This window comes from Mirounga angustirostris, unplaced genomic scaffold, assembly GCF_029215605.1.
Source record: "Mirounga angustirostris isolate CCGP_5_RB_7025 unplaced genomic scaffold, mMirAng1.0.hap1 SCAF_1, whole genome shotgun sequence".
Classification (NCBI taxonomy): domain Eukaryota; kingdom Metazoa; phylum Chordata; class Mammalia; order Carnivora; family Phocidae; genus Mirounga; species Mirounga angustirostris.
The window spans coordinates 155,923,403-155,936,591 of NW_026991709.1; the positions used below are offsets into that span (position 1 = coordinate 155,923,403).

Below are 13,189 nucleotides of genomic sequence, written 5' to 3' on the forward strand. Positions count from 1 at the left end.
AATTTTATGAAAAACACTCACCATGGATCCATATAACTCATGCTATAAGCCAAAATAAATTCTAGATGGGTCTAAGAGTTAAACTAAAAAAAAAGAGAAGAAAATGGAATTGCTTATTTAGTCTAGCTCTTTGAGGAAAGAGAAGTTTGAATCAATTTTAACAAATAAGATATGCTTCGGGATGCCTGGGTGGCTCAGTCATTAAGCGTCTGCCTTCGGCTCATGTCATGATCCCAGGGTCCTGGGATCGAGTCCCGCATCGGGCTCCCTGCTCCGCGGGGAACCTGCTTCTCCTTCTGCCACTCCCTCTCCATGTGCTCTCTCTTTCTCTCTCTCTCTGACAAATAAATAAAATCTTTAAAAAAAAACAAAAAATAAGATATGCTTCAACTGCAATATTGTTAGGACTTTAGCAAGCAGTATTGTTACGACTTTAGCAAGCAGATACCCAGGGGTTTATGCCTTTTGACCTAGTGATTTTCATTTGAGGATGATACCTTAAAGAAATGGTTCAGAAAGAGGAAAATAACTAACATGTCTAAGGATAGTACCAGCAAAGTATATATAAATGGTTAAAAGTTGGGCACAACGTAATTCCCCGAGATAGAGAAAGTACTAATAAGCAAACCATTGTGTTTGACTTGGAGTTATACTGTGACACTATCAAATATGACAATTCTGTGCTCAATTTCCATGCACTGATAAACTATTTGGTAGAAAAGCAGATTCTCAGATGGCTTGCACACACTGTTTCAGTATGTAAAAGATTTGTATATGTTTTATTTAAGGGATTGGAATAGAATTTGAAGGAAATTCAGGAAATATTGAGTACTTCCCATATGTTAAGCTTAACTACCCCTGCCTTCAAACATTCAAGTTGGAGTGGTAGACATTTATACTAATAATTACAGTACAGTGTGACAAATGCTATGTAATAAAAGCGTGCACAAGTATGGGAGCCCATAGGAGCTTGGGATAGTGGGACTAGGAGAGTGGGGGCAGGGGTGGGTGGCTAAGGGAAAGATTTACGTGGGGGTGACTTTTTATTTTAATAACAGTTTTATTGAGCTATAATTCACATACCTTATAATTCACCCATTTAAAGGTTACAGTGCAGTGGTTGTTAGTAATACACAGAGCTGTGTGACCATCACCACAATTAATTTTAGAATAGTTCATCACCCCAAAGAGAAGCTTTGTACCATATAGCAGTCAAATTCATTTCACCCAACTGCCCCTCCAACCCAGCCTTAGGCAACCATTAATCTGCTTTCTATCTCTCTAGATTTGCCTTTTCTATGGGCATTTTATATAAATGGAATCCTACAGTATGTGGTCTTTTGTGACTGCTTTTACTTAGCATAATGTTCTCAAGGTTCATCCATATTGTGGCATGTATTAATACTTTATTCCTTTTAATGCTGAATAATATTCTCTTGTGTGTGTATATATCACATTGTATTGATTCATCAGTTGATGGACATATAAACATTTTGTTTCCACCTTTGAGCTATATAAATAACACTGCTGTGAATATTTGTGCACAAGTTTTTGTGTGGATGTATGTTTTCATTTCTCTTGGATATATACCAAGGAGTGGAATACCTGGGTGTTCTGTGAAAATATTCACAACAGCTGCGTTTTGGTTTCTAAAAGGAGAGAAAAGTTTATTATTATAGAAACCTAATAGAAACAGAAGAAAGGAATCTACACATAAATGAGAGCAATAGTAAGCAATAAATGAGAATAAGACAATGTTACATTAGTCAGGTAACACAACATCCAACCTCATTAGCTGGGGAAGCCCCATGGAGACAGCCTGTCTGGAGTCCAGATTGAGAGGCTTGGGCGGAGCATCCTCCACTCAGGTGAGACTTCCAACTGACCATCCCCATAAGGGCCATATTTATAGGGCAAATGATGGGATCTGAAGTTAAACATTTGTTCACCTATGTGCAGTTTGGAGTTAGCTGCGTTTCTATGTTATCATGGAGCCTGGGCTATATTTTCAAGGAGCTACTTGCCTCCCCTCCCGGGTTACATTCTGGGGAGCCAGCCCTGCTTTGTAGGAGGAGGGGATGTGAGGCAAGATTTATAACTCTTGGCGCCCAGAAGGGTCAGTTCTGACCTGGAGGCCAGATAATATAGCTTAAATAATGAGGCTTCCAAGGTTATTCACATAGCCTGAGTCTCACAAACAACATTCTGTAGCCTGCCTGCATACATTCAGGTCTAGGTTGTTGGTTATGCAAGACAAATCACAGAAGCATCCATCCTTATAAAACACTGGGTCAGGGCGCCTGGGTGGCTCAGTCGTTAAGCATCTGCCTTCAGCTCAGGTCATGATCCCAGGGTCCTGGGATCGAGTCCCACATCGGGCTCCCTCCTCTAGGGGAAGCCTGCTTCTCCCTCTCCCACTCCCACTGCTTGTGTTCCTGCTCTCACTATCTCTGTGTCTGTCAAATAAATAAATAAAATAAATAAAATCTTAAAAAAAAAAAACAAAAACCACGGGGTCAAATGGTAACTCTGTTTAATCATATGAGGAGCTGACAGACTGTTCCAAAGTTGCTGCACCATTTTACACTCTCACCATTGGTATATAAGGGTTTCAGTTTCTCTGATCTTTCAGATCTTTTTTTTTTTAAGATTTTATTTATTTATATGAGAGAGAGAGAGCACAAGAAGGGGGAGGGTCAGAGGGAGAAGCAGACTCCCTGCTGAGGGGGGAGCACGATGCAGGGCTCTGTCCTGGGACTCCGGGATCATGACCTGAGCTGAAGGCAGACGCTTAACTGCCTGAGCCACCCAGGTATCCCGCAGTTTCTCCAGATTTTCCCCAGCATTTACAATCTTTAATAATTTAATAATTTTGGGGCTCCTGGGTGGCTCAGTCGTTAAGCATCTGCCTTCGGCTCAGATCATGATCCCAGGATCCTGGGATCGAGCCCTGCATCGGGCTCCCTGCTCTGCAGGAAGCCTGCTTCTCCCTCTCCCACTCCCCCTGCTTGTGTTCCCTCTCTCGCTGCATCTCTCTCTGTCAAATAAATAAAATCTTAAAAAATATATATATAATTTAATAATTTATATCTTTCTGATTATAGCCATCCTGGTGGATCTAAAAAGATAACTCATTGTGGTTTTCATTTGCATTTCCCTGATGACTAAAGATGTTGTGCAACTTTTCATGTGTTTATTGGTTGTATGTCTTTGAAGAAATGTCTTTTCAGATTCTTTGCCTATATTTTAATTGGGTTGTCTTTTTATTGTTGAGTTGTAGGAGTTTATATATTTTAGATACAAATACCTTATCAGGTATGGGACTTTCAAGTATTTTCTCCCATTCTGTGAGTGTCTTTTCACTTTCTCAGTGATATCCTTTGAAGCACAAAAGTTACTAATTTTGATGAATTTCAATTTATCCTTTCTTTTGTTGCTTGTGTTTTGCTGTCGCATCTAAGAAACTATTGCCTAATTCAAGGTCATGGAGATTTATGTATGTGTTTTCTTTTAAGAGTTTTATAGTTTCAGTTCTTAGTTTTGTTCTTTGATCCATTTTGAGTTAGTTTTTGTATGTGGTGTGAGTAAGGGTCCAACTTCATTCTTTCCATGTCTCAGCATCATGTCTCAGCACCATTCCATTATCTCAGCAGCATCTTCCCCCCACTGAATTGTTTTGGTACCCTTTTGAGAATCAGTTAACCATAAATGTGGAGGCTCATTTCTGCACTCTCAATTCTGTTCCTTTGATTATATGTCTATCCTTATGTCAGTGGAACCCTGTCTTATTACTGTTGCTTTGAAGTACATTTTAAAATCAGGAAGTGTGAGCCCTTCAATTGTGGTTCTACTTTTTCAGTATTATTTTAGCTATTCTAGGCTTGTTGAGTTTCCATATCAATTTTAGTATTAGCTTGTCAATTTCTGAAGAGGCCAGGGGATTTATGATAGGGATGATTGCACTGAATTTATAGATCAATGTGGGGATCATTGCGATTTTAACAGTATTAAATCTTCCAATCCATGAACATGGAATATGTTTTCATTTGTTGAGTCTTTAACTTCATTCAACAGTGTTTCTTAGTTTTCAGAGTATAAGTTTTGTACTTCTTTTTAAAATTTATTCCTAAGTCTTTTATTCTTTTTTATGCTGTTATTTCTTAATTTCCTTTTAAGATTGTTCAGTGCTATTGTGTAGAAATCCCACTTTTTTGCTTATTTATCTTGTGTCCTACAACCTTGCCGTACTTACTTAGTTTTAACAGTTTTTTTGGTAGATTCTTTAGGATTTTCTACATATAAGATCTTGTCATCTGCAAAGAGGTAGTTTTACTTCTTCCTTTTCAATCTGGATGACTTTTATTTCTTTCTATTGCCTAATTGCTCTGGCTGAAACCTGCAGTCTATGTTGCATAGAAGTGGCAAGAACAGAAATCTTTTTCTTGAGAGTTCTTAGAGAGAAATCATCAATTGTTCACCATTAAGTAATTGATGTTAGCTTTGGATTTTGTTTGTAGTTTTTGGCTGAAGAACTTTATCACATCGAAGAAGTTCTCCTTCTATTCCTACTGTGTCAAGTATTTTATTCATCAAGGGGTATTGGATTTTACCAGATGCTTTTTCTGCATCTATTGAGATGACTATGTGATTTTTGTCATTCATTACATTGATATGTAATTAATTGATTTTCCAATATTATACCAAATTGCATTTCTGTGATAAATCTCACTTGGTCATGGTGTATAATTTTTTTTCATGTGTTGCTGGCTAGTATTTTGTTGAGGATTTTCATGTCTATATTCATAAGGTCTATTTGTAGATTTCTTTCTTTTCTTTTTTATTTTTTTTTGTGATGTCTTTGTCTGGTTTTGGTTATCAGGGTAATACTGGTCTCATAGAGTGAGTTGTGAAGTGTTCCCAACTCTTCTGTTTATTGGAAGAGTTTGTGAAAAATTGGTATTTTAATGTTTGGTAGAATTCATCAGTGAAGCACTCTGGGCCTGGGCTTTTCTTTGTGGGTGGTTTTTTGATTACTGACTCAATTTCTTTATTTTTTAGAGATCTATTGATATTTTCTATATCTTCTTGAGTCAGTTTTAGTAATTTGTGTCCTTCTAGGAATTTGCCCATTTCATCTTAAATTGTCCAGTTTATTTGCACAGAATCATTTGTAGCATTCCCTTAGAATCCTTTTTATTTCTGTAATATTTGGTAATGTCTAGAGGGGGTGACTTTGGGCTTATTTTTAAGGGTGTGGATATTGGGCTTGTAGTGACTTGGGAAAAGGAAGAACAATTCAGGAAGAGAAGAGAGCATGGACAGTGATAGAGAAGCAAGCAAAAACATAACATTGGGCATCTGCATGTAGTTCTCTCTGGTTAGAGTCTAGGGGCATAAAGAATACTGGCAAGAAGTGAAACCAGAAAGATAGGCAGACAGTGGGTGAGGGCATCTCTTGGGCTATGCTGGTTACTTGTGCTTTATTGTCTAGGCAGTGAAGAATCATTTGTTTTGAGCAGGTGAGTGACATGATCAAATTTACCTATTGGAAAGATAATTGGCAATGGAATGATCGTGGATTAAAGAAGAGGAGAGGGTTGGAAGTAGGGAAGCCTGTTTGTTTCTTGCAGGCTTCATCAAAGATTGCAGAAAGTAACCAGCTTCCTCTATCAATCTGACATTTTTCTACCAAGTCTGCTAAAGCTCAATAGGTCTACACATTGTCTGATTTCTATAATAAAATTTCTATACTAAAATTGGTTAAAATAGCGTAACCAGCTCATAACTGTGTATATAAGAATTGCTAATTTCTCTATTTTTAAGAATTTTATTTTATTTTTAAAGATTTTATTTATTTGAGGGGTGCCTGGGTGGTTCGGTCAATTAAGTGGCTGCCTTCAGCTCAGGTCATGATCCCAGAGTCCTGGGATCGAGCCCTGCGTTGGGCTCCCTGCTTAGCTGGGAGCCTGCTTCTCCCTCTTCCTTTGCCCCTCCCCCTGCTTGTGAACTCTCTCTCTCTCTTTTTCTGTCAGATAAAGAAATAAAATCTTTAAAAAAAAAAAAGATTTTATTTATTTGAGAGAGACAAGCAGGGGGGAGGGGCAGAGGGAGAGGGAGAAGCAGACTCCTCACTGAGCAGGGAGTCCAATGTGGGACTCAGATCCCAGGACCCTGGGATCATGACCTGAGCCGAACGCAGACACTTAAACCAACTGAGCCACCCAGGCGCCCTCTTTTTTTAAGAATTTTAATCATTCTTAGGGGCTCCTGGGTGGCTCAGTTGGTTAAGCGACTGCCTTCGGCTTAGGTCGTGATCCTGGAGTCCCGGGATCGAGTCCCACATCGGGCTCCCTGCTCGGCAGGGAGTCTGCTTCTCCCTCTGACCATCCTCCCTCTCATGCTCTCTGTCTCTCATTCTCTCTCTTTCAAATAAATAAATAAAATCTTTAAAAAAAAAAAAAAGTATTTTAATCATTCTTTTTTCCTTTCAAGACATTTAGAATACTGAATATGTATTTTAAGGCATTTCTGTCTTTCTGTTTTTGTTTTTTGTTTTAAGTAAACTCTGTGCCCAATGTGAGGCTCAAACTCACAATCCCGAGATCAAGATTTTGCATGCTCTATGACTGAGCCAGCCAGGTGCCCCAAGAATTGCTAATTTCTTAACCATTTTTCATATCAATAAACCACTTGCAACACTTCCACTTCTTAAAAACTCTTCTACTTCTTTAAAACACTTCTACTTCCTTAAAGAGAATCTCCTTGAAACCAATCACTGTGGACGAGGAAACTGGAGTACCAGTATTGGATAGGACACATGCCCATCCCTATTGTCAGGTGAAGTAATGTGATTGGCAGTCCTGCCTGAATCCTGGAGAAAGGGGCAGTTGAGATATGTAAATCTGACCTAAGAATGTAGTTCAGGTGGACATTTATTAGGTATTTCCTATCCTTACCCTCTCATAAGTTAAATTTATAATGAAATAAAATAGCTATTTCTTTCCTATGTCTTTTCTCTCTATTTGGGTAGAAGAACAGGGTTGTTATCCTGTAATAGAAGATAATATTACTATTATTCACATTATTTTACTTACTAGATAATTTGGGAAACAAGTTCATGATTTCTCCTTACATTGGGATGGTGAAAGTAAGTTGCCAAAACATTTTCAAAAAGATAATTTCACATTTTACAATATTTGAGAATGTTGGAGTAGAAAGAGACTGGCAGTTTACTAGTTCAGCCACATCATTTTATAGATGTATTATGTTTTTAAAATGTGTCTATGTTTTTTTTTTTCATTCTGTATTTCTTCTTACATATGTATATATATATTTTTTAAGATTTTCATTTATTTATTTTAGAGAGAGAGGGAGCAAGCGGGGGAAGGGAGAGGGACAAGCAGACTCCATGCTGAGTGCAGAGCCTGATGTGGGGCTCAATCTCATTTGGGGCTCAATCTCATGACCCTGAGATCATGACCTGAGCTGAAATCAAGAGTCAGATGCTTAACCAACTGAGCCACCCAGGCACCCCTCTTCCTTTTTATATTTAGTTGAATCTAACTCAGTCCTGATGTTTTCCATTTCTCAATTTTAAAAGGAATAGTGGGAGTTATAGATGAATTCTAAGCATTAAGTTGCTTTTTAGTGGATTTTTTCCCTGTAGGTTACTTGCTTTCAAGTAATTAAAAAATATGCACTTGACTCTTCAAAAATTAAAGATGATTTTAGGGTCCTGACATATATTTTCTCTCCATTAGAGTTCCCATCTTCCTAGCAAGAAGAAAATAAAGAGACAGTTCTTTATAAGCCAAATGATTCTCCCTGTTCCATCCAGGTTCCTGAGCCTCATGTCTGAACCACCTATGCATGATCCCATGTTCTCTGTCTGGTTCTTCCTTATATCTGTTTACTCAACATCATTTATATTTTTCCATCTGCTCCCTGAAGACAAGGAGCTTAAAAGTGTCCGAGTAAGTTCTGTGTTAAAACACAACCTTATCAATGTAGGATTCTGTTTTGTACTTTCATTTAATGAAAAGTGTCTTCTTTTTGTATTCATATAAAAGTGTACCCTACTGGCTTGTTTTAAAGTCATTTGAAGATCTTATTCTTACTAACACAGGGACATGGTAACATTTGCATTTTTAATTCCTTTTACCAGAATGGGAGACCATGACTGAGAATGAGGAGGTGACACCAAAGCCAAGCATTTCTCAAAGAGCTGATTCTCAAAAAGGAACATCCAAAAGACTTCAGGGAGGTGTTCCTCAGATCCTAGATTTTGAGGAAGCATGTGAATGGCAAGTTTTGGCAAGTCATTGGGAAACTAAAACAGGGGAAAGAGATACCCTAAAGAAAGTTTCCGTCTGTGAAATAGATAAGAAGAAAAGGACTCTACCAGAAAAACAAGGCCAAAAGTGGAAGGAATTTGGAGAAAGCTTGACTTCAGGTTCAGCTCTTTCTGAAAGTTTAATAGGTACTGAAGGAAAGAAGTTTTATAAATGTGATATATGTTATAAACATTTCAATAAAATCTCCCATCTTATAAACCATCGGAGAATCCACACTGGTGAGAAACCTCATAAATGTAAGGAGTGTGGAAAAGGCTTTATTCAGCGCTCAAGCCTTCTAATGCATTTACGGAACCATTCTGGGGAGAAACCTTATAAATGTAATGAATGTGGGAAAGCCTTCTCTCAAAGTGCTTACCTTCTAAACCATCAGAGAATCCACACTGGGGAGAAGCCTTATAAATGTAAGGAGTGTGGAAAGGGCTTCTATAGGCATTCAGGCCTTATTATACATCTAAGGCGCCATTCTGGGGAGAGACCTTATAAATGTAATGAATGTGGGAAAGTTTTCTCTCAGAATGCTTACCTCATTGACCATCAGAGGCTCCACAAAGGGGAAGAACCTTATAAATGTAACAAGTGTCAGAAAGCTTTCATTCTGAAGAAGAGCCTCATTCTGCACCAGAGAATCCACTCTGGGGAAAAGCCCTATAAATGTGATGAATGTGGAAAAACCTTTGCTCAGACCACTTACCTTGTTGACCATCAGCGGCTCCACAGTACAGAGAACCCATATAAATGTAAAGAATGTGGAAAAGTTTTCATTCGAAGCAAAAGCCTCCTCTTACACCAGAGAGTACACACAGAAAAGAAGACTTTTGGTTGCAAAAAATGTGGGAAGATTTTCAATTCAAAGTCAAACCTCATTGACCATAAGAGGATGCATAGCAGAGAGAAGCCATATAAATGTACTGAATGTGGGAAAGCCTTCACTCAGAGTGCTTACCTTTTTGACCACCAGAGACTCCACAATGGAGAGAAACCTTACGAATGTAATGAGTGTGGGAAAGTTTTCATTCTAAAGAAGAGCCTCATTTTACATCAGAGGTTCCATACTGGAGAGAATCTCTATGAATGTAAAGACTGTGGCAAGGTCTTTGGTTCTAACAGAAACCTCATTGACCATGAAAGACTACACAATGGGGAGAAGCCCTATGAATGTCGAGAGTGTGGGAAGACTTTCATCATGAGCAAAAGTTTCATGGTCCATCAGAAACTACATACACAGGAGAAATCCTACAAATGTGAGGATTGTGGGAAGGCTTTTAGTTATAATTCAAGCCTGCTCGTACATCGGAGAATCCACACCGGAGAAAAGCCCTTTGAATGCAGTGAGTGTGGAAGGGCTTTCAGTTCTAACAGAAACCTCATTGAACATAAGAGAATCCACAGTGGTGAGAAACCCTATGAGTGTAATGAGTGTGGTAAATGCTTCATTTTGAAGAAAAGCCTCATTGGACATCAGCGGATTCACACAAGGGAAAAATCTTATAAATGCAGTGACTGTGGGAAAGTCTTCAGTTACCGCTCAAACCTTATAGCCCATCAGAGAATCCATACTGGTGAGAAGCCCTATGCATGTAATGAGTGTGGGAAAGGCTTTACTTACAACAGAAACCTCATTGAACATCAAAGAATTCACAGTGGGGAAAAAACCTATGAATGTCATATATGTAGAAAAGTTCTTACCTCTAGTAGAAATCTTATGGTACATCAAAGAATCCACACTGGAGAGAAGCCTTATAAATGTAATGAGTGTGGAAAAGACTTCAGTCAGAATAAAAACCTTGTTGTACATCAGAGGATGCACACTGGGGAAAAACCATATGAGTGTGAGAAGTGTAGAAAATCTTTTACTTCTAAAAGGAATTTAGTTGGCCACCAGAGAATCCATACAGGGGAGAAACCGTATGGGTGTAATGATTGTAGTAAAGTTTTTAGGCAGAGAAAAAACCTTACTGTACATCAGAAAATTCATACAGATGGAAAACTTTGTGAATGTGATGAGTCTGAAAAAGAATTCTCTCAAACTTCAAACCTTCATCTTCAACAAGAAATCCATACTGTGGAGGAATTCTCTTGGCTCCAAAATGCCAATGAGTCCAAGACAGAGATTCAGAAAATCTAGTGTCATTTGTAAAAGGGGATAAAATCCCTGCCTACCTAAGTAACTATTAGACAAATGGCAGTGTATGGTCCTTGCAAGGAAAAAATTCATGATTGACCCTTTTGTAGACAAATGATTTGCATGTGAAAGAAAGTTAATCTAGACTTTCAAGACTACATAAACCAAATTCTAGTTAAAGAATATTATGTCCCAGACCATTTGTTATGACTCTGGAAAGGAGCCTTAGAGCACTTGAAGGCTCTGAAGAACCTTACGATATGTAATGATGTAGTTGTAAATGATAGCAAAAATATCTTTGTATTAAGAAATGGACATTGTTTCTGGAAATGTGTATATTGTACATTTTAAAAATAGCTTCACTGCTACAAAAAGTCTCGAGCATATGATTGAGACATGTCAGACATGGAGTTGAGTGGGCAAGAGTCTGCTGTTTGAGGACAACTTAAGAAGAGCACTAGATTTGGAATTAGAAGACCGAGGTTTGGGTCCTGGCTCTTCCTCTTACTAGCTATGTGATGTTGTTAAGTCAGCCTCTAGGCCTCAGTTTCTCTGTCAGTCAAGTGTTGACATAATGCTTTCTTAAAAGGGTTTGAGGATTAAGTGAAAGGATGGTTGTGAACATACTTTGTGAAATAATTTAGTTGTCAATAAAGTTGGGTAAAAGAGGTATGGTCAAAATCTAGAACATAATGTATGTTTGGCATACATTATGGCATAATGTAATGTTTGTTTATTACATCAATATTAGGACTCTGGGAACTTCAAAAATACTCATTTTTTAAGAGGAAGTATGATGGATAGCTTACTTTGGATTTAATAGTCTAGAAGACTTTTTAAAAAGATAGTTTTCAGAATTTGATGGGATTAATAGATAATATGCCTAGTTTGTTTTGATGGTAAAATACTGGCTTATTATGGAAAAGCAATATTATGTCCAGTTGTTAACACTGAAGCCAAGGAAAACTGTTTTTCAACCTTCAGATTTGAAACCTGGCAGATGTAGAATGTCAAAATGGAAGGACAGTCCTGTGTTGCTTTCCTTGTTCATAGGGAAAAGTCCTTAACTCCAACCCCTGAGCTAATGATCACTGCCACTTTATTCTCAGTTCTAATCAACATTTCACCACTGCTGACATATGAAAGCTTGTTACTCAAGAAGCAACATTCTGTTCCAGTACTCAACTTACTAATAAGTTTCACAAGAACCAAGTCCTTAAAGCTCTGATTAAATCGATTCAGAATCCACCCCTGAGTGGTCAGGCCCATTACTGCCTGTGAACCAATCATTCATTCAGTCTGTTCTCTTTTGTACATTTGTAGATTTAATTCATCCTATATTCTTGAGTTGCTATTTTTATATTGTAATTCTCAAAACTCCCAGTTCTGCAGCTGGACTATAAATACCTTAATATCCAGATTGTGTTTCTAATAATAGCATTGAACTGATGTGTTGATAAATGTTACTAATTCAACCTCAGAGTTCCTTGAGGTCTGGTTCCTCGTTAGACTGAAAGGTAAACAAGAGTGAAAAATGGAAGGGCCCAAGATTTAAAGTCTTAAGACCTGGGTATAAGTCAGCTTCTGCCACTTTCCTTGGACAGATGCTTTTATTACTTGGAGCCTTGATTTCCTCATCTGTATAACAGGAGGGAGAATATCTACCTCACAAAGTTGTTATGAGGTAATGAATATGGAGATGCTTTGTATCTGTGCTATAGAAGAATCACTACAGATTATGTAATTACAAAGGGGAAGATGTACTTTAACAGAGAAGCTGGCATTCACCTCTTAACCATCACTAAGACCAAGACAACCTACATTATCTGCCTCCTCATGTGATGCAATAAGCCAGAAGTGTAACCTGAATTTATCAAGCTTCTTAGACCTAATCGCCAGTTTACAGGAAATACAGGAAGCAGACGAACAAGATAAATGACACAACAAGAAACAAATTTAGAACAGGGACTATTGTATAAGAAAACTGCACTGGATTCTTCAAAAATATGATGAAAAAGGAAGAGGGTGATAATTGTTGAAGCTGGATGAATATTGGGTGTTCATTGTACTGATCTCTGCTTTTGTATATGTGTTATATTTTCCAGAATGAAAGGTATAAAAAGTGGGTGAGGGAGGTTGTTTTTAAAAGATACTGAAGAACCATAAGACACTAAGAGCCAGAGATAGACTCACACAAATGCCCAATTGATTTTTGGCAAAGGTTGAACAATTCGGTAAAAGGGATAGCGTGTTCAACAAATGCTGCTGGTGGAATTTGATATCCATAGGCAAATATCCATCCATCCATCCGTCCATCCATCCATAGTCAGGAGCTAGGACTAAGCAAAAAACTCTTAGATTTACATCAAAAGCAGGCTCCATAAAAGGAAAAATGATAAATTGGACCTCATCACAATTAAAATAATTTGTTCTGCAAAAAAAACAAAAACAAACACTTTTTAAGAGTGATAAGACATTACAGACTTGGGGAAAATATTTGTAAATCATATATTCAACAGGATTTGTATCTATACTACATAAAGAAATCTCAAAACTCAACAATAATAGATTCATTCAATTAGAAAATGGGCAAAAGACATGTAAAGACATTTCACCAAAATATAGAGAGCAAATAAATGAAAAGATATTCACCATCATTAGCCAGTAGAGAAATACAAGTTAAAAAAAAAAATGCACACGTGTCAGAATA

General features: G+C 37.7%; 1 protein-coding gene across 6 annotated transcripts in view; it reads left to right on the forward strand.

The window, feature by feature from the left end:
• The window catches only part of ZNF197 (zinc finger protein 197), a 39,598-nt gene extending 26,425 nt beyond the window's left edge, over positions 1-13,173 (forward strand). For 3 of the 6 annotated variants that reach the window (XM_064590735.1, XM_064590726.1, XM_064590728.1), the window contains one exon: positions 8,165-13,173. In XM_064590735.1, coding sequence (XP_064446805.1) covers positions 8,165-10,482 — 2,318 coding nt within the window. In that variant the 3' untranslated portion in view covers positions 10,483-13,173. The remainder of the gene's footprint in view (positions 1-8,164) is intronic. The other 3 variants (XM_064590720.1, XM_064590715.1, XM_045904163.3) reach the window with 1 other exon arrangement.
• The last annotated feature ends 16 nt before the right edge of the window (positions 13,174-13,189 follow it).